At 42.5% G+C, this 21,175-nt stretch overlaps 1 protein-coding gene across 1 annotated transcript in view; it reads right to left on the bottom strand.

Moving 5' to 3' along the window:
* Nucleotides 1-19,942, bottom strand: part of LOC137144877 (cytosolic phospholipase A2 gamma-like) — a 31,068-nt gene extending 11,126 nt beyond the window's left edge. The window contains exons 1-10 of the mRNA XM_067535362.1: nucleotides 19,805-19,942; nucleotides 19,325-19,441; nucleotides 17,149-17,291; nucleotides 15,463-15,661; nucleotides 12,555-12,672; nucleotides 11,624-11,764; nucleotides 7,086-7,139; nucleotides 5,595-5,648; nucleotides 1,982-2,101; nucleotides 1,485-1,605 (exon numbers count right to left, since the gene is read on the bottom strand). Coding sequence (XP_067391463.1) covers nucleotides 1,485-1,605; nucleotides 1,982-2,101; nucleotides 5,595-5,648; nucleotides 7,086-7,139; nucleotides 11,624-11,764; nucleotides 12,555-12,672; nucleotides 15,463-15,661; nucleotides 17,149-17,291; nucleotides 19,325-19,441; nucleotides 19,805-19,813 — 1,076 coding nt within the window. The 5' untranslated portion in view covers nucleotides 19,814-19,942. The remainder of the gene's footprint in view (nucleotides 1-1,484; nucleotides 1,606-1,981; nucleotides 2,102-5,594; nucleotides 5,649-7,085; nucleotides 7,140-11,623; nucleotides 11,765-12,554; nucleotides 12,673-15,462; nucleotides 15,662-17,148; nucleotides 17,292-19,324; nucleotides 19,442-19,804) is intronic.
* Nucleotides 19,943-21,175: the final 1,233 nt, after the last annotated feature.

Genomic DNA, 21,175 nt, shown 5'->3' with positions numbered 1-21,175 from the left:
ATTGCTCTAACACATTAGGGCACTTTTTATGTTCTTATTTGAAAACTAAGGACACACGGGAAGGGTTTTAAAAGTATTTAGGCACCTAGAGATGCTGGTGGCTGCCTAGTGGGAATTTCAATAGTGCACAGGCAATTCCGAACTCCTATAGAATATGATAGGGATTTGGGCACTTCACATGCATAGACATGTTTGAGAATGCCACTAGATGCCTATCTGCAGCCCTAGGTACTTAAATACCTTTGAAATTTCCCCCTGTAAGACAATGACCTCAGCAGGCAGTGGTTCCTAATGGGTGGAGCAGTAGGCTGGGCCTCAAGAGCTCTAAGTCCTGTACCCAGCTCTGGTACCCAACTCATGTCAGTTCACCATCCCGTGCCCCTACTTCTTCTGTTGTTAAATCTACTCAGTTTTCAAGCACTATTTTTCTAAATCTGCCTTTCTGTAAATGTTCGTTGTTACTGATGTAGATATATTTTCACCGGTTTGTGTGTGTATTGTGAAATTGACATTTACCGACACTTACTAATCAATATCTAATCCTTTCAAGACCATTAACAGCTTTGCTGTTTCCTGGTCTTCTAATAGCATCTCTCTCCATCTCTTTCTCCAGCTACAGCAGGAGAAGTGGTCACGATCTATTCTTTTGTATGTGCGCATAGCTCGTCTAGACTTGGATATTGTGTTACTGGAATGCACTCTCCATGGGGTTTATATATTAAATCAACCCAGAAATTGAGGCAGAATTCAGCAACCTCTGTTATGCTGGAAATCTGGGATCTGCCCTGACTGCCTACAGGTTTGTAGGGTGAAATTCGAGGCATTGGCTTGAACATCTAATGACTGAAGTGTCCTAACACCCAGCTGAGAAAGTGCTGGTCTTCGACATGCTGACAAAGCTGTGCTCAGGTACTTCTCAGTGTAAAGAGGGAGATGTTTGTCTGAATTTGTCTACCTTCAGCTTCCAGCCATTGGAGCTGGCTCTGACATGATCTGCTAGAGGAAAGAGCAATCTACTCTGAGAAATCTCCTCTCCTATAGGTGCTTATGGACTGTGATGAAGTCACCTCTTGCCTTCTCTTTGTTAAGCTAAATTAATTGAAATTCCTTCATCAGTCATTAAGAGGCTCAGTTTTTCCAGGCCTCGGGTAAATCTTGTCACTCTTTTCTGAACTTTTTGAATTTATCAGCGTCTTTTCAGAGAGTCTCTCAGGTTTAGCACCCAGCTGTGTCCATAGCTCAACTATTGCAGGAACTTCTGCAAAGCTCATTATTGCAAAGCAGTTGGCGGTGGCATGCCGTATGAGTCACGGTATATTATAGTATATTTGGAAAGAAAGTCTAGGGTGACCAGACCTCTTTTTATCCTTACAGATACCAGAATAAATCAATGAAAAATAACTAAATAAAAAAAAAAAACATTTTAAAGAAGATGCAAAACTATTTACTTGCCTCCCATGGCCAGTGACTGTGCAGTATGATGCATTTCTCCAAATTCCATTTCAAGAAATTCAGCGCATGCCCTCATTCTTTCTTCCCAAGTCTTCGAACCCCAGGTCTCACTCATTTCACAGCACTTCCGGTAGGCCTTTTTACTGCTCTCGCCTGCTTAAATAATGGGTGACGTGAGGTTCAGTTTGGGGCAAGTGATGGAAAGCTCATTAGAGGTGTTCAGGGGTACAGGAATATTCAAAGGCAGTTTTGGTGCCCAGCTCCCATTGAAAAGCAATAGGATTAGGGGTCCTAAATCTCTTAGGGCCTTTCAAAAACCTCAGCCTGCGTGTATTGCAACAGCTTTGAGGATTTGTGACAATATTGGTAAATACAAGGATGTTGTCATGGAAACAAGCACGCAGAGATTTATTCATTGGATAGCCGGGATTTCCTAAGGCGCCCAAGGAAGTAGATTTTAGACCCCATTTGAAAATCCCATCTTAAATGATTGGACACGGGGACAGGAGGCAAATCTAGTTCCACCTGCCTTTCAGTATTTCCTTCAGCTCCCTGAAGACTCCCTCGCCGTCTTTCCCAGCTGAGGCTTGAACCTGAAGCTCCAGGAGAAGGAGGATACACCGGCAAAGAGCACAAGTGCAATCAGTACCTGCGGGGAAAGAGAACATGGTATGACCATCTATCCTGTGAGCCCCTGGAGACAGAGAGAAAAGACTCATGTTCCCAGTGCCCAAAGCCTCTTGGGAGCAGAGATGCAACAGTCAGTGCAGGCTCAGACACCTGGCTGCTGAATCTGTTTGTACCTGGGGTCCTCGAACGTCAGCCCCACCTCAGTAGATGGAGGAGTGTAATGTTTACAACTCACATTTCCGTGTCACCTGGTTGGAGGTCTGAGCTACTTGGGTGTAACGAGGGCTGCTCAAAATATTTATGTATTTATTTATTTCATGAAAAACAGCTCTTCAACCAAATTGACATTTGGTTAAAGAAGATTTGATTCTTAGAAGAAAAACTGGAAGGGCACATTCTGGTGAAAAAATATGATATGGGGGTCATCTAGTCTGACCTCTTGTGAGACACAGCAAACTCTATTCAGCTTGGTTTTACGTAAAATATTTGGGTTTATTTTGAATTTTGAAAATGAGCAATTTTCCCCGTCATACGTTTGACCAAGCATTGAAATGTTTGATCAGAGCCAGGTTTCGAAAAGTGAAAAAAAATCGGTCTTGGTTTTGGTTTATTGTCTATACCCCCAATTCTCCACCCCCTGGGAAAATACTTTCCCATCAGCTCCAGTGCTGATGTGAAAACCTCCCGAGTGCTGTAGTGATAAATACACATGCCAGTTAGAGGTGCATTCCCTATGGGTCCCCACCCTATAGACGTAGGATCTGATTTTCAAAGGAGCCAAAGGGATTTAGGCACCCAATTTGTCCTGGAATTCAATGGAAGTCAGGCATATAATTCCATTAGGCGCCTTCAAAAATCTCACCATTGATACTGAAGTTATTCATCAGCACCTTGAAGGAACGAGGTTGCGGCTTTCAAGAAAACCTCAGAGAGGCAAGTACTCAGCTTCCATTGAATTTTACAAGCTTTGGAAAGTCCCACCATTAAAGGACAGTCTGTCATCTGGCCTGGCAGCACTGTGTACGGGTGGAGGTTAGCAAAGGCTGTGAATGATGCCCTGTGCCCCCAGGAATATAATGACCTGCCTCTTCCAAGTGAAAGCATGGCCACTTCTGAAGTTCCTTCTATAAGAAACAATCAAACAGCCTGGTAGGGTTATGTAGTTACCTGCTCTCTGGCCCCCTAACACTTACAGTCTGCCCCTGCCAGCTGTCCAATATTCAAACATCAGCAGTATCTTCCTCACCTGTCAACCTGATCCCATCAATGGCCTCTCTGGTCCCACTCTGCGGCTCTTTCTTGAATCAATCTGAAACATCCTCAGTACCTAGCGCAACTCCAGCCGGGCCAACTCCCAACAGAGCTTTGAGGTCACAAGGGGTGACATTCCCAGGTGGGGCAGGATTGCAATGGAACAAGGGGCCCCCAAGAAATCCCACTTCCAACCAAGCTACCAAACCTGCAGTGATCAGATTCTCCACAGGTACAAACAGAGAAGGACAGAGGTGCTCAAATGACAACAGCTGTGGGGTTTGAACTGCATGGTGCTGACTAAGGTCTGAAGAGGCAATTTGGTTGTTCTTGTAGACCACGTATAAGAAGCAAACAGCCAGCCCATCAGTAATGTCTAAGTATCACCTCCCTGACAACCACCTCACACACATTCCAGCCTGTCAAAAAATCAGGCCTCCTCAGCTGTCCACCTGATTAGTTCAGCATCCTCTTTGGCCCTTTCCCCAGCTCTCCCTTGCATCAAGATTTAATTTATCTTCTTCACCCATAACTCCATCCCGGGCTACTCCCAGAGGAGGTTCAGGACCCCAGTGTCAGAAACTCTGAGTGGAGCTGGGTTGTAATGGCAGCTGGAGTTTGTAAAAATTTGCAGCTCACACTAAACCGCTCACCCTGCAACTGCCGGATCTTCCTCGTCAACGGCTTTTTCCCATTCCTGTTCCAGTGTTATCTGCTTTAGGGTATATGCTGCTTGTCGCTGGTGCATGCTAAGGAGACACCCAAAGTCCCTGGGAATCTTCTGGACATTTAAGGAAATGTTCTGGTGCATCTAAGGAAATGTCTTCCACTGGATACAGCAAGCTAGGTGAAAGGTTAGTAAACTGAACTTCAAGATTTTCACCTGGTGATGGGAGCTGGGAAGGATGCCTTAACTTCATGATTTCACATTAGACCTGGTTACAGATGTCCTAACAGCACATTTTGCATCAGAAACAGCTATTTAGTCACAATGGGAGCATGTTGGTTTTCACAAAGTATGGAACGTGGCAATCTTGGTCGAAATTTGGAACATAATGATTTTGATAACATTTCTTTTTGGGGAAAAATTGTGTTTTGCTAGGTTGAAAAGTACCTTATCGGAATGGAATGTTTCAGTTTTACCACCCAGTATTTATTTTATTGTATATAGAATACAAAGTAAAATTTTCAAAAAGTCTGAATAAGAACAAATCCTGTCCACTTTTTCAAAAGGGAATGTTTTAATTGACCTGAAAAGATTTTTTTTCAAACATTTTGAAATTGTTTGGTTTCACTGTGATTGAATTTTGAAATGCCAGAATTGCCGTTCTGCAGAAGCTGGACTTCACTGGGAAACCTTTGAAATGCCTTCTGCTTGCAAACCTCCCATCTCTGGGAGATCAAAAAGACATCTGTGTTCTTTTCCTGGCTCCCCCCTGATTCCCTGTATGGCCTTGGGATTGTCAGTTAGGGCCCGATTTTTAAATACCTTTAAATATTTTTAAATTGAGATGGGAAGCTTTTCTAAAAATAACTGCTCTAGGAGTTATTTTGGAGACGTTCTCTGGACTGTGTGATTCAGGAGGCTGGAGTAGATGGTCACAATGGTTTCTTCTGGCCTTGGAATCTACTATTCTCTTTTGGATAATAATTTCTGCCTTTTTAGGTATAGCTTATATCTCACTGGAAGTGGTTTAAACTAATGAAAGAAAGACACTCCTATACCAGAACAAGAATGTCCACATGAGGGTTATTCTGGTATAAATATAACTGGATAACTGGTAAAAATTCCCATGTACAGAAGGTCAGATATGAGCTTTCAGGGCGATTTTTTTCTGAGCAAGAGTTTGTCAAATAGACGTTATCAGTGTTAACATTCATTACAAAGGGAGAATGAGACCCATGATAATCACATATGTCATTAATGGAAATAGCTTGATTCCCCTCTGGCTTGATCTACATTTATAAGGCAAACCTGTGTCAGGCATGGGTGTGAAAATAACCAACATAGCTATGGAAAAAAACCCGAGTTTAGATGCAACTATGAAGACAAGAGTGCTTCTGTCGATGTAGCTGGGAGAAATAGTGGTCGAATACTGGAATACTACATCTACGTGAAGGGGGCTGTCGTGTAGACATAGCTCCTCACGTTGGTGCAAATCAGAACTAGCTGCTTTCACATCAGCGGAGTCATGGCAGGATAAACCCATTGTGTGTTTTCAGAAAAACAGGCCCATAGTTCCGGAAATATAAACCCCCACCTGATTTAAGCACTGCATTCTTCTCGTGTTCTCTCGGTCGTCCAAAAACATGGTCTGAACAATGAAAAAACAAAAGACGTGCATCATAAATCATTTCACACAGCTAAAGACTTGAACCACAAACCTAGGAAATCATGTATGGATTATAAGTGTTAAAGATGAGGGGATTTTTTTCCTTTAATGTTTGAGAGTCTCACAGATCTGGGCATAAGGGGCCTAATTTTTATCCGATTTGCACAGGTGTAGCTCAGAAGGAGAGCGGGTAAGGAAACAGAATTGCTACCCCTTGAGAAATTTTGGACATGATGAAATTTTTTTCCATATCAAATTGTTTCAAAAAGTCCAAAGTTCAAAGTATCTTGGACAACTGAAATTGTGAAATATCTCAATTCAGAATGATCAAAATGTCGTTACTAAAATGTTTCCTTTCAACAATAGTGAAGCATTATAAGGTAATATAAAATACTAAATATAAATATATAATATAAAATATAACGTAATGTGTTATATCTTTAGCTAGATAACTAAAAAATAAATGAAAGTTGAAACCAAATAAAATGATAAAGTTGATACATAATTATACAGTCAAAACAAAATACTCCATTTTGATTTTTCTAGCATTTTGAAAATTTTTAATACAAAATTATATCAGAATCGACCCATTCTCCCAATACTTTTCAGTTATGACAAAACAGCATTTTTTGATGGAAAACACTTCACTCTGGCTCTGTTCAGAAGTAACTCCATCGATTTCAGTAATGGTACTCCCGGCTCATGGTAGTATAAATGAAGACACAGTTCATCACTATGGGGTTACACAAGTGTAAAACCAGCCTGAAACCAGAATCAAGCCTTTGATTTTATCATTATTTAGATTTTATAATCTAGACATTGCCTGATCATTGTTTTCAAAACAGCACTCCAGATCTTGAAGCCAGTCCTTGAGTCTTTGCTTCCCTTTAAAATCATCAGAAACCATCTAGTTTTGGATTTCCCTGACACCATCATAGAATGGGCCGATGTCACTTACACTGGTATAAACAGAGGTAAGTCCATCGATTGGTAATCATTTGCTCCTGATTTACGCAGGGGTAAGTGAGGCCAGAATTGAAGTTCTAAATCATCTCAACTGAGACTTTCAAAGCTGAAATTAGGATCCAAATCCTGAAGCCATCTTTCAAAATCTCAGATTTAGATATAATAAAATAGAAATTACCTGGAACGTGGAGATTTTGGAACGTAAAAATGAGAGTCGGGAGCTCTGTCTCCCTTGGCATCCTTGAAACTCCAACCACTCCACAGCTGGAGGATACCTATGTGCTACTTTAGGCTACTGCTAATCCAGTAACTGATGCATGACAATATCAACCTTATAAATGATAGGGCACTAGGGTCATTCCTACAGAATGGTGCGGTAGCTCTTCCACTTGGGACCTGTTCTGATTCAATGGATGACCCTACCCGACCTTCAGTACAGAGACATTTCAGTACCTTTTAGATACTTTATTATTTCCTTCATGCTTCCAAGGGCACTTCCCCATAAACCTGAAAATAAAACAAAACAAAAAGATGTTATTTATATTAGTGCAGGTAATAGTGCATCAAGGCCTTTCCCATTAATACTATGTAAAGAGTTGCCTGAATTGGTCAAAAAGTTAAGGGGGCACTGGCAGTACAGTCTCTGATGGGCGATGTCCTTTTTTGCAATCTGATTCACACGTTGATCCATAACTCAAAAAAGCTTATTGTAAGTAGAGGTGGTCAACACATTTCCAGTGTAATTTTTTTTTGCATCAGAAAATACTCGTGTCAAAATTTAAACTTTCCATGAGATCTTGTTGATTGTGACAAAATTTCATTTAAAAAATGTGTGAAATTAATGAAGTTGATCTTATCTGAACAGAACATTTGTGCTGCTCACAAACAGGGAAGATTTGGTAGGGGAAGTAGAAGTGGGTGGCAACTTAGGCATCAGTGACCATGAGATGGTAGAGTTCAGGATCCTGACAAAAGGAAGAAAGGAGAACAGCAGGATACGGACCATGGACTTCAGAAAAGCAGACTTTGACTCTCTCAGGGAGCTGATGGGCAGGATCCCCTCAGAGGCTAATGTGACGGGGGAAGGAATGCAAGAGAGCTGGCTGTATTTTAAAGAAGTCTTATAGAGGGTGCAGGAACAAATCATCCCAATATGCAGAAAGAATAGCAAATATGGTAGACGCCCAGCTTGGCTTAACAAAGAAGTCTTCGGTGAGCTTAAACACAAAAAAGAAGCTTACAGGAAGTGAAAGCTTGGTCAGATGACTAGGGAGGAGTAAAAAATACTGCTCGAACATGCAGGAATGAAATCAGGAAGGCCAAAGCGCAAATGGAGTTGCAGCTAGCCAGAGATGTGAAGGGGAATAAGAAGGGTTTCTACAGGTATGTTACCAACAAGAGGAAGATTAGAAAAAGTGTGGGCCCCTTATAGTATGGAGGAGGCAACCTAGTGACAGAGGATGCGGAGAAAGCTGAGGTACTCAATGCCTTTTTTGCCTCTGCCTTCACAGACAAGGTCAACTCCCAGACTGCTGCATTGGGCGGCACAGAATGGGAAGGAGGTGAACATCCCTCAATGCTGAAGGAACAGGTCCAGGTCTATTTAGAAAGATTGGACATACACAAGTCCATGGGACCAGATGCAATGCATCCGAGGGTGCTGTGGGAGTTGACTGATGTGATTTCAAAGCCATTGGGTATTATCTTTGAAAGCTCGTGGCAAATGGGGGAGGTCTCTGATGATTGGAAAAAAGCAAATATAGTGCCCATCTTCAAGAAAGGGAGGAAAGAGGATCCAGGGAACTACAGACCAGTCATCCTCACCTCAATCCATGGAAAAATCATTGAGCAGGTCCTCAAGAAATCCATTTTAAGACACTTGGAAGAGAGGGAGGTGATCAGGAACAGTCAACACGGATTCACCAAGGGTAATCATGCCTGATCAACCTGATTACCTTCTATGAAGAGGTGACTTGCTCTGTGGATGTGGGGAAAGCGGTGGACGTGATATACCTTGACTTTAGCAAAGCTTTTGTTACGGTCTCCCACATTATTCTTATCAGCAAATTGAAGTATGAGTTGGATGAATGAACTATACAATAGATAGAAAGCTGGCTAGGTCATCGAGGTAGTGATCAATGGCTCGATTTCTAGTTGGCAGCCAGTAACAAGTGGAGTGCCTCATGGGTCAGTGCTGTGGCCAGTTTTGTTCATCATCTTCATTAATGATCTGGAGGATGGGGTGGATTGCACCCTCAGCAAGTTTGCAGATGACACTAAGCTAGGGGGAGTGGTAGATACCCTGGAAGGTAGGGATAGGATACAGAATGACCTAGAAAAATTGGAGGATTGGGCCAAAAGAAATCTGATGAGGTTCAACAAGGACAAGTGCAGAGTCCTGCACTTAGGATGGAAGAATCCCATGCACAGCTACAGACTGGAGACCGATGGGCTAAGCAGAAGTTCTGCAGAAAAGGACCTGGGGGTTACAGTGGATAAGAAGCTGGATATGAGTCAGCAGTGTGCCCTGGTTGTCAAGAAGGCTAATAGCATATTGGGCTGCATTAGGAGGGGCATTGCCAGCAGGTCACGGGAAGTGATTATTCCCCTCTATTCGGCATTGGTAAGGCCGCATTTAGAGTATTGTGTCCAGTTTTGGGCACCCCACTACAAAAAGGATGTAGACAAGTTGGACAGAGTACAGCAGAGGGCAACAAAAATGATTAGAGGCCTGGAGCACAGGACTTATGAGGAGAGGCTAAGGAAACTGGACTTGTTTAGTCTGCAGAAGAGAAGAATGAGGGGGGATTTGATAGCAGCCTTTAACTACCTGAAAGGGGGTTCCAGGGAGGATGGGGCTAGGCTGTTCTCAGTGGTAGCTGATGACAGAAGAAGGAGCAACTGTCTCAAGTTGCAGTGGGGGAGGTCTATGTTGGATATTAGGAAAAAAAAAAATTCAGTAGGAGGATGGTGAAGCACTGGAATGGGTTACCTAGGGAGGTGGTGGAAACTCCATCCTTGGTGGTTTTTAAGCTGCAGACGGACAAAGCCCTGGCTGGGATGATTTAGCTGAGGTTAGTCCCTCTTTGAGCGGGGTGTTGGACTAGATGACCTCCTGAGGTCCCTTCCACCTCTATGATTCTATGATTCTATCTTTCATTTTGAAATGACCTTAAATTTCCATATTTATGCCTTTTATAATTGAAACTATAACAGAACACATTTAAAGAGTAGAAATAGGAAGGCAGTATTTTGATTTTCTAGAAACGGAATATTTTTATTGACACGAAATGGAAATCATTTTGTGGGAAAGGTTAACATTTTGTGTTTTAGTCCTGATTTGGAATACAAACACATTTCCAAATTTGCTATGGAATGGAAATACCTAATTTCAACCAGCCCTAATAATTAGTATTAATATTTGAAGTATCAGAGTGTCTATGTGACCCAGCCATGAAGCAGGACCCCATTTGTGCTAGGTGCTGGACAGACACAAGACAGTGCATGCCCAGAGAGTTTAATAACTTTTGGGACATCTCTGCTCTATAGTGAGTTGAGAGATGGCTGAGACTGGGCAATCTCAAGAGGCAGTGGTGGTTTTTTTGGTGGCTGTGTTAAATATATTTGTTATGTTACAGTCCTGCTGGGCTTACTGTTATCTCAGGATCTTAGAAATGTAGAGCTGGAAGGGACCTTGAGAGGTCATTTTGTCCAGCACCCTGTACTGAGACAGGACCAAGAAAATTTAGATGATCTGACACGTGTTTGTCAAACCTGTTCTTAAAAACCTCCAGTGATAGGAATTCCCCAACCTCTCTTGGAAGCCTATTCCAGAGCTTATCTACACTTTCAGTTAAAAAGCTTTTTCTCCCCAGGATAATTAATTGCTGGAGTTATCTTACATTAGGAGATGTATTCTGAAGAATTGTCAAAGGCACCCAGAGCCAAGGATGGACTGTGTTTAATTGGTATAGTAAAATTTGAATGAATCAATGAATGAATGAAGTTGGAATTTTAAAGGGAGTAAGGGAGATAGACACCCAGGATGGGATTTCAAAAGTGCCTAAATTACTTAGCAGCACACATTCTCCTGACTTCAAATGATCCTTATGCTCCTAAATCACTTAGGTGATTTCAGAAATCACAACCGCAATGCCCATTGAATTTGTGTGGGACTTGGGTGTTTTACTGTCCTTTGTCTCTTTGAAAATCGCTCCTCACCTCCTGCCCACATAGACCTCACCCTTTTAGACCCTTTGGAAATTCCCATTCTAAACAAACAAATACATATAAAAGACCATGACATGCAAACATTGGGTAATAACTAATAGGAAGATGAATGTTCCTGGCTGGGATTTTCAAAGGAGATGGTAGGAGTTTCATGCCAAAACCCACCCGGAATTCAATGCAAGTTGGTTTTCCTAACTTCCCTAGGCTCCTTAAAAAATCCCAGCTCCAATAACAAGGTAGTAGCTTTGACAATAGGAGACCTGCCCTCTATTCTTTCACCTCCCATTTCCAACTTTCATGACCTTGGACAAGCCACTTCTCCTCTCAGTGACTCAGTTTCCTTCTCTGTAAAATGAATATCTCGATGCTCATTAAACTTTTGAAAAGCATGTTGAGATCTGTGCATGGGATCCATTAACCATGTTTCAGAAGGAGCTAAGTGGATTGAAGAAAAGCTGAGGTGGTGGAAGAAGGATGAGCAAAGGGTGTTATATGTGAGTGAATGTCGTGAGTGGGGTGGAAATAGAGGTGAGGGTATGGAAAGAAGAATGAGTTTGAAGAAAAGCTGGATAGATACAAGCAACTGCAAGAGAGTTCTGAGACTGAGATGAGACCTACAGGGTTGGATGGCTGGAAACATTCCTGTCTACAACGTGAGGTAGGCCTTGTGCTGCATTAGAATAATATGCTGGACCTGCAACATCTATCTATCTAACTATCTATCTATCTATCAGCTAAGAATCAGAAATTTGAATGCTCACCTTGCAGGTAGCCGATATTTTTCTCTTCCTTCTTTTCTTTCAACTTCCCGTTATCAAATTTGCTTCCCAAGTCTTTGGTGCACACAAATGCCCCCAGGCCAGGAAAGCCAGACTCGTGCGGGGTGAATTCAAACCAGGTCCCTGTGAAACATACATTGGGGTTGAAAAAAGGATCCTTTCAAGTCAGTTTCTTGTCCCCTTTCTGGCTGAAGGCAATAATTTGTCATCCCCCCATCCCTGCACTCTGATTGCTCCACCAGTGAATCCTACCTCATTTTTCAGTCTGTTCCTTCATCCATGGTCATTTTCATGCCATTTTCTATGGTGATGTCAATCATTTGCTGTTTCCTCCCTAGGCCAACATGTGCCGTCCTTGCATACCCCAGAATTCCTCTTGTGGACATCATGGCCACTCTCCACCCACCCTCCAAGAACCCCACAATCAATTTGAAAACATTTTCTGAAGTTTTCCAAATTCTTTTCATTTTCTAAACTGATTCTTTTAAAAATTCCTTTAGCAATTTATCAAAAACTGATCTGATAGGCATTTGTTTTGAAAAATGTTTTCAAAGTTGCTATTGAAACAGTGAAGGGAATTATTCATTTCCTGACAATGACAAGTTATTCATTTCCTGAAGAACATCGATAAACATTTTGGTAAAGTCCTCAATATAAAATTTGTTTGAAAAATTATATATATATAAAGTTGACAGGATTATGCAACCCCCTCATGTTTTCTAAATAGGTCATTTTTAGACTGGAAAATACTTTGTTAGATTTCATTTAGCTCTATTAAATAGTGACTCCACCTCGAAGGGTTTATAGTAGGAGAAAGGACAAGCGGCAACATCAGTATTTATTTTTCATTAGAGGACTTGAAATTTCAGGCATGGTTGCTCTCACTAATAACACCAGTGTGTTCTTGTTTTACCTGGGTTGTTTACATTACTTTTATCCAATGTCTTTGCTTCCACTGCTGCATAGATGGGGTAAGGATTTGTCCCAGTTGCGGAGGCCTCCTGGTGTTGAGATAACATGGTCTCATCGTACTGGAAAGGTAAGAATTGATTAGCACAGAAAGACACACGTTGTGGTGGTGTTCCCAGCAGTTCCGTTTCTGTCTAATTAGTTCAGTCTAGGAATGAGAAAGACCCTTTTTACTGACAGAATCCTCATCTTCATCATTGTTACCGTATTCTAGCATGCACTATATGGACAAACAACAGCGTGTTTACAGTCCATGGTGAATACTTTCAAACAGGTCTCAGGGAATTAGGCCAACATATTCAAAAATATTTAGGTACGTAAAAATGCAGATCAACACATAAAGAGCTTTTCAAAAGCACCTAAGCAAGGTGAGTTCCTAGGGATTTATCTGTCCTGGAGAAGGAAGGTCTGATTACCAGCTCGAGGAGACGTATCCATGCTAGTAGAATAAGAATATCAGTGTAGCTGATTCGTACATAGGTCTCAATCAGAGTTCACATAGGTGTGTCTCCTTGAACTGGGAATTACACTTCCAGCTCCAATGTAGACATGGCTTGAATTCCATCACAATTGATATGAATTAGGGAGCAGTAAAGTGAGGCCTTTTTTTTTTTTTGGCAAATAAATTCAAAGAAAAAATCATTTTCAGAGCATTGACATTATTTGTGAATTTAGGTCAAATTTGATTAATTCTTTCATTTGAGAAAAAAATTGCAAAATAAGATTAAATGGTTTGTTTCGGCCACTTTGAAATCACGGGAAGCGATTATTTCCCTCTATTCAGCATTGGTGAGGCCACATTGGAGTACCATGTCCAGTTTTGGGACACCCTCTACAAAAAGGATGTGGAGAAGTTGGAGAGAGTCCAGTGGAGGGCAACAAAAATTATCAGGGGGCTGGAGCACAAGACTTATGAGGAGAGGCTGAGGGAACTAGGCTTATTTAGTCTGCAAAAGAGAAGAATGAGGGGGGATTTGATAGCAGCCTTTAACTACCTGAAAGGGGGTTCCATGGAGGATGGAGCTAGGCTGTTCTCAGTGGTGGCAGATGACAGAAAAAGGAGCAACGGTCTCAAGTTGCAGGGGGGGAGGTCTAGGCTGGAGAGTAGGAAAAAGTTTTTCACTAGGAGGGTGGTGAAGCACTGGAATGGGTTACCTAGGGAGGTGGTGGAATCTCCATCCTTAGAGGTTTTTAATGTGATGCTTGACAAAGCCCTGGCTGGCATGATTTAGTTGCAGCTGGTCCTGCTTTGAGCAGGGGGTTGGACTAGATGACCTCCTGAGGTCCCTTCCAACTTTATGATTCTATGAAATGAAATGTTTCAGCTTTCTACTTTGAAATGGTATTTCATTTGAAATTTTAGCTAAATTAAAAAAAAAAAAAAAACACTCCAGAAATTACCAGAAACTAACAAAAAAAAACAAACAAACCCAAAAACATAGTTTTGGGTTAAATAACCTTTTAGAAAAATATACAAAACTGATTTAAAAATGGTCAGTGATGGACTAATCATCACTACTGATCGTAAGTCGTTCCAATAGCTAATTACTCTGACTGTCAAAAATGTACACCTATTTTCCAATCTACATTTCTCTAACTTCAACTTCCAGCCATTGGATCATGTTAGAACTTTTCACTGCTAGATTTAAGAGTCCATTATTAAAAATTCAATACTGATTGAGACTTTCATACCTTCTAGCTCTCTTTATATCAATTAATATTCTGAAAAGTCAAGGATTTGAGGATCAGATGCTAGGTTGACATTTTTTTCAAAACAACTTAAGATATTTAGAGGCTAAATTCCCACTCATTTTAATGGGAACTGGGTACCCAAATCCCTTAAACATTCTTGAAGTCATAGAATCATAGAAGATTAGGGTTGGAAAGGACCTCAGAAGGTCATCTAGTCTAACCCTCTGTTCAAAGCAGGACTAACCCTAGCTAAATCATCCCAGCCAGGGCTTCATCAAGCATCACATTAAAAACCTCTAAGGACGGAGATTCCATCACCTCCCTAGGTAACCCATTCCAGTGCTTCACCACCCTCCTAGTGAAAATGTTTTTCCTAATGTCCAACCTAGACCTCCCCCACTGCAACTTGAGACCATTGCTCCTTGTTCTGTCATCTACCACCACTGAGAACAGCCTAACTCCATCCTGCCTGGAACCTCACTTCAGGTGGTTGAACGCTGCTATTAAATCCCACCTGACTCTTCTCTGCTGCAGACTAAATAAGCAAAGTTCCCTCAGCTTCTCCTCATGTAACGTGCTCCAGCCCCCTAAACATTTTCATTGCCCTCCGCTGAACTCTTTCCAATTTGTCCACATCCTTTCTGGAGTGGGCAGCCCAAAACTGGACAAAATACTCCAAATGTGACCTCACCAGTACCGAATAGAGGGGAATAATCACTTCCCTTGATCTGCTGGCAATGCTTCTACTAATGCAGCCCAATATGCCGTTAGCCTTCTTGGCAACCAGGGCACACTGCTGACTCATATCCAGCTTCTTGTTCACTAAACCCCCAGGTCCTTTTATGCAGAACTGCTGCCTAGCCCCTCGGTCCCCAGTCTGTAGAAGTGCATGGGATTCTTCCATCCTAATTGCAGGACTCCACACTTGTCCTGTTGAACCTCATCAGATTTTTTGGCCCAACCCTCCAATTAGTCTAGATCACTCTGTATCCTATCCCCACCCTCCAGAGTATCTACCACTCCACCCAGCTAATTGTCATCCGCCAACTTGCCGACGGTGCAATCCGTCCCATCAGAGACTGAGAGGAACACCAGGGAATATACTAAGTAAATCCTTTGACTTCTCAGTGGATCCACCCTGGATTTATCCAGGAACCCACCTGCTCCAATGTTCGATAGACCCAGAAAGCAGCCCAGGCGTCGGTCAGAGAGAAGAGATCATCGTCAGCTGCTTGGCTGGTATAATGATATGCCTTTTGCCAACTCCATGAACCTTTGACAAGTGCGTCACACAGCCTTTCCTCCAAGTCCTGCACGTTCTCTGTCCAGTCCTTGTCATGGTAGAGGAGGGACATGGACCTTTTAATGAACCAGAACAGAGATGGCTGAGACTGAGGGAATAGGATCCCCCTTACCCTTTTTTATCTTCATTGCTTTTATTTTAATACAGGGAATTATAATTAGCACACTGACATTGTAACAAATCTGTGACTTAACAATGACTTCATCCGTGGCTGTCTGTCACTGTGGCCACTAGGAAATTTATGGCAATAACAGGGATGGAGGTAAGAGCTTCTGCTGAAAGCCACGGCCCCTGCCGCTCTGAGCTCTGGAGAATCTCCATTATCGGCTACTGTAGGACCGATGAAGCATGCATGAGCCATTCTGACTCTACCCCACAGAGCTGAGCACACTAATCAGGACTCACCCAGAGCCCAGGACTTTTTTTGAGCTAATGAGGAAACTACACTGTCAGTACAGGGTCTATGACATGGGGAGAAGCAACTATGATTCTGCCCAGGAGATGCCAGTGGTAACACTAACACACACACAAACACACACACCAATTAACATATGAAGAGGGACTTTGGAACCAGAAGGTCTCGGGGTAGCCAACACCCTACCACAAGGGACCATTAAGCAGATCATGTACTCAAGAAGAAGAACCAGAGGCCCTTGGGGTAGCCAACACCCTGCTTTAAGAGACTCAGAAAACAGACCAAGTACCTGGAGAAAGGAAGAAGAAGGGAAACAGTCTCCACTTAGAAGCGGTAGCTATACCTGCTTTGTTTGCTAATCAGAATACTGTGTAGGGCCAGCACAGTTACTGAGGGTCTATGCTTGGGAAACTGAGGATTACTAAGCAGAGGCATGGTATAGCCTTTGCTGTTTGTCTGTGATGCCTGCTTTCCAATAAATAGCTTTGCTTTGTGGAAACTGAAGCTGAGGTTTCAGTGGCAAAGTTATAACCAGCTGTGGGAGTGTAAATCAATCCCAGCCCAACAAGCGTTCTAGTCTCAGCTCTGCAACTTGTAGGTGTCACTTCAGCTCCGTTTCACCCGGCACCCTTTCCCTGTCTCCTCTAGCTAAAAGCAGGATTTCCAGTAGAGACGGAGGAGCACACATCTTGTTGCAAGTCAAAGGGTGTGTCCCTTAGCACACGTCTGCCCTGCAGTCAGGGGTGTGATTGCAGCATGTGTAGACTGGCCTGTTTTAGCTTTGATCCAGCCACTTGCAGTGCAATGTGGCAGCACGGCTGTCAGTGAGGGAGAGCTGCCTGGCAAGGACCCAGGCTCCTAGGCAGCTTTGTACAGCCCACTCTGTGGCCCCCAGGCTTCACTGTTATCATGCCCGAGCCAGCGTGGTTAAAACTAGCTCAGGGATGTCTATGCCTGCAACATCACACCCCCTGTCTGCAGTGCAGACAAACCTCTAGGCACTTTTGAAAATCTCACCCATAATGCCTTGAAAATGTACAGAGCTAACGAACACTCAGAATGCCCCAGTGAGCACCAACTCTGTGCAGGGAAACCGGCTCATTCGCACTGCTACCGACATGCACCTACCAGGTGGAACCCGATACCCCACACAGGTACATGACAGCGTTCAACAGGCCCTGATTCTTCATCTCCACCAAGGTTCCCAGCAGGGCAATCATGGCCCGCAGACCTCCGCCGGATCCTAGGACGGCGATATTGGGCACATTATGCTGCGGGAGGGAAAAGAGAGAACGACAAATGAACTAGGAATGTTGATAAATCTCTATTTATCCCTTTGGACACTTTGAAACTCTGAGCCTATGTGCTTAAAATCCTGTGCACCAAACCACAGACCAGAGCCGCGATTTTCAGAAGGATGCAGATAAGTGCCTAGTGGGCATTTCAGAATCACCTGAGCAATTTAGGTGCCTAACTCCCAATGATTTCCATTGGACTTGAAAAGTGGCTGAAATTTACTAGAGCTCTTTCCTGTCCTCGATGTTCAGGCCCCCTAGCGCTCCATGATTTATGCGAGTTAGTATTTTTTGTTTGAACAAACATGTGTAATGCAGAAGGACTATTCTTCATGTCCAAAAATAACATATGAAATGCAGGTGCTCAGCAAATGATTTTTTTTTCCCATTAAAAAAATTGCTTTCTTTTTTGGAGGGGCCAAAATGTTCATCAAAAAAATTATTAAAGGGGAAGGATTTGTCCAAAACAGGAAAACCCACAAAATGATCCCTCATCATCTAACTACCGCCCAAACAATTTTTAGGATCTCTTTATTTCAAAAACTTTTGAAACATTTTTTTCAAAATGGGACATTTCTGTTTTCACAAAAAAGATATTTTTTCATTAAAAAATGTATTGAAAGCGAAACATCAGGCCACTGTAATTCTAATGCCCAAAAAGATTAGTGACAAATGAGTCACCGATGAATACTGGACCCTGAGCACCGAAAAACTCCTCACAGTTGATTTCCTTTTTTGAGCTGAAGGAAAATTTCTGTGAGGACTAAACAGTGGAAGACTTGTAGATTTGCAATGCCATCTAATAGGTCAGGTCCACAGAAGCTCCTCGGAGGCTTCTCACATGTCTCAACCATACCAGCTAACAGAATTACTACAGCAGATGTGCAGCAGTTGTCAGTTTTTCCCCCTTGTTGGGTTCAACCAGCAGAGGGGGCTATGATACATGTAGAAAGTTTGTTACATCATCACTGTTCATTACTGATGTTAATAATGAGGCAGATGAGTATCAATAGCTCACCCAACTCTTTATTCCTCTAACGCTATCTATGCTCTAATGTCCCCTTCCCATCTGTTCTCTGCTATAGGCTGTGTCTGGCTTCACGATCATAAAGGGTCTCTAGGAAGCAGTGACTAAATTCACATGAGTATGGTGCCCTCTAGAGACTCATAGACTCATACACGTAAAGGTCAGAAAGGACCATTATGATCATCTAGTCTGACCTGCACTAGGCAGGCCACAGAACCTCACCCACCCACTCTTGTAATAGACCCCTAACCTATGACTGAGTTATTGAAGTCCTCAAATCATGGTTTAAAGAGTTTAAGGTACAGAGAATCTACCAGCGAGTGACCCGTGCCCCATGCTGCAGAGGAAGGCAAAACCCCCCAGGGCCTTTGCCAATCTGCCCTCGGGGAAAATTCCTTCCCAACCGCAAATATGGCGATCAGTTAAATCCTGATCATGTGGGCAAGACTCAGCAGTCAGACACTCAGAAAGAATTCTCTGTAGTAACTCAGAACCCACCTCATCTAACGTCTCCTCACAGGCCATTGGGCATATTTACCGCTAGTCCAGAAAGATCAGTTAATTGCCAATTTAGGCTGTCCCATCATACCATCCTCTCCATACACTTATCAAGTTCAGTCTTGAAGCCAGCTAGGTTTCTTGCCCCCACTCCTCCCCTCTGCCCCACTGCGAGAACAGTCACAAAAAGCTCCTTACTTCACTTCTAAGGGCATTCCTCCATTAGTTGAAGGGGCAGGAGCTTCAGCTTTAGCTCTGAAGGCCCCCAAGTTTGAGCCCTTCGAGAGGATAAAAGGGTTGTGTGTCGGTGGCCATGGATTGCTCCCCTGATGCTTTGGGAACGTAGCGTGGCCAGGGGAACATTTCCATGGGGCAGGATTTTGGAAGCATTTCCTCCCAGTGTACCAGGCACCTCAGTCACCAGCCACATGGCTAACCTGCTAGATCCTCCTCCTTAGCGCTATGGGGCATGATGGACCCGTACCTCATCACAGGCAATGCCAAGGCTCTTGAGGCACTGCAGGACTTTCACCTTTCTCTTCTCAGTGGCTTGTTTCTCACCCTCTGAGAGCTCATAGTTAAGCCGGATTTTTATAGCTTCCTAAAAAAATCAAATCAAATCAACAAATAAAAGGCAAATACAATATCTCATCTCTCCAAAAACTGCCAGGTAGTGGAGATGTGAGGCCTATGCACAGATAGCACAAGTCCCTCAGAGGTTTCCCAAGAGTCAGTCTTTATATTTGTATCATGGCTGTACGAAGAAACCTCAGCCAAGGAGAGAGATAGAGCTGGGCAAATGACTGATTTTTCGGTTTTATTTAAGTTCTGAGAAATTGGGAAATAAAATTGGTTTGGGTCGAACAGAATCTAAAAATTGCAAAACTTTTTGTCAGATTGAAAGACATCTATTTTGGTTCGAACAACACAATTTTCTGTAAGATAAATAATTTACCTTTCTCACCTGAGACATTTATCACAGCTTCTTCCACTTTCTCCTCTAGAGCACTTGGTGATTTGGATTTCTTCCTTCAGTGGCAAATGGAAGCTACAGGCAATGCCTAGATGGGAGGACCAAGTCAACCTTTATCAACCGTTTTCTTCTTTGTGTATCTGTTTCAAAGAAAAGTAACATTTAATATAGGCCCTTGGGACTATTGAGTGGGATTTCCAAAGGCATCTAATGGAGTTAGGGACCATTGTGAGCTTCTCGTCTGACAGGCCAGGCCAGAGACCTGCCCCAAAATAATTCCTAGAGTGTATATTTTAGAGATAAACCAATTGTCAGACTTGTCTTTGCAGCACAATATTTCTGGATACGTGGGTTAATTAAAACAAACAAAACAAAAAAATAAAAATACCATATACCTGTCTTCCAACTTTGAATTTTTGGACTAATTTTTGGGCTTGTAGATCAGTGCCTGAGATGGGTTATTGATAATTATGAAATTAAACTGAGGCTGCTACATGAACATTTAGGTGTACTTTCTACAAATAAAATGATAAGAGCTCGTTCTTTCTTAGGTCTATGCCATGGCAATCAAACGCCTGCCATAGAATTCATTCTTCTGCTATTCAGGAGTCTCCCTGATATAAACGTTCTTTTTACATTGTTTCTAGTGATCTTTTTTATGGCCATGGTCGGGAACATTGTCATCTTTGGACTAGTTGTGGCAGATCAGCAACTTCACGAGGCCATGTACTTCTTCCTGGGGAACTTGTCCTGCTTGAAGACCTGTTACACCTCGACCACTCAGGATGCTGGCCAGTTTTCTGACTGGGGACAGAACCATTTCTGATTTTCCATGTGATTCCCATGATTGTTCATATGTTAACAAAAATAAATCACCTGAGAAGGTTCAACAAAGTACGCTCTGTCTTCTACACTGCCAAAAATTTCCTGGTCAATTCCCTCATGTACAAACTGAGAGACAAACACCTGATTTTGGTAAGAGTATTACAAAATGGAACTAATTAGAGTTGATGTATAGAATATGTATGATTACTTTGAACTGGCCATTTGGCTAATCCTGCATAAAAACTGAGTAGCAGAATTTAGTGAATAGCTTGTATTGATTTGTTTGTTCAATAGATATCGCCCATTTTGGCTGCGTGAATTGTTCATGAAGAAATGGTGAATTTCTCACCTACATTTCTTATTCCATGTTATTTTCTGTTGGGATAAATTGTACATTTAGAGATAGACTTTCAAATTGCTCAGAATCCGCAATCTACGCCAGGCATTCAGAAGGGCCCAGCTCTCATTTAAATACCACAACTGGTGAGCAAATTTTCAAAAGTTCTCTGCATGTTCTCAGAAGTTATTTCTCAAAAG

This window comes from Emydura macquarii, unplaced genomic scaffold (assembly GCF_026122565.2).
Source record: "Emydura macquarii macquarii isolate MOO-44397 ecotype Brisbane River unplaced genomic scaffold, CSIRO-AGI_Emac_v2 contig_3487, whole genome shotgun sequence".
In the NCBI taxonomy this organism is placed as follows: Eukaryota; Metazoa; Chordata; order Testudines; family Chelidae; genus Emydura; species Emydura macquarii.
This window is presented reverse-complemented; position numbering and strand designations above follow the sequence as displayed.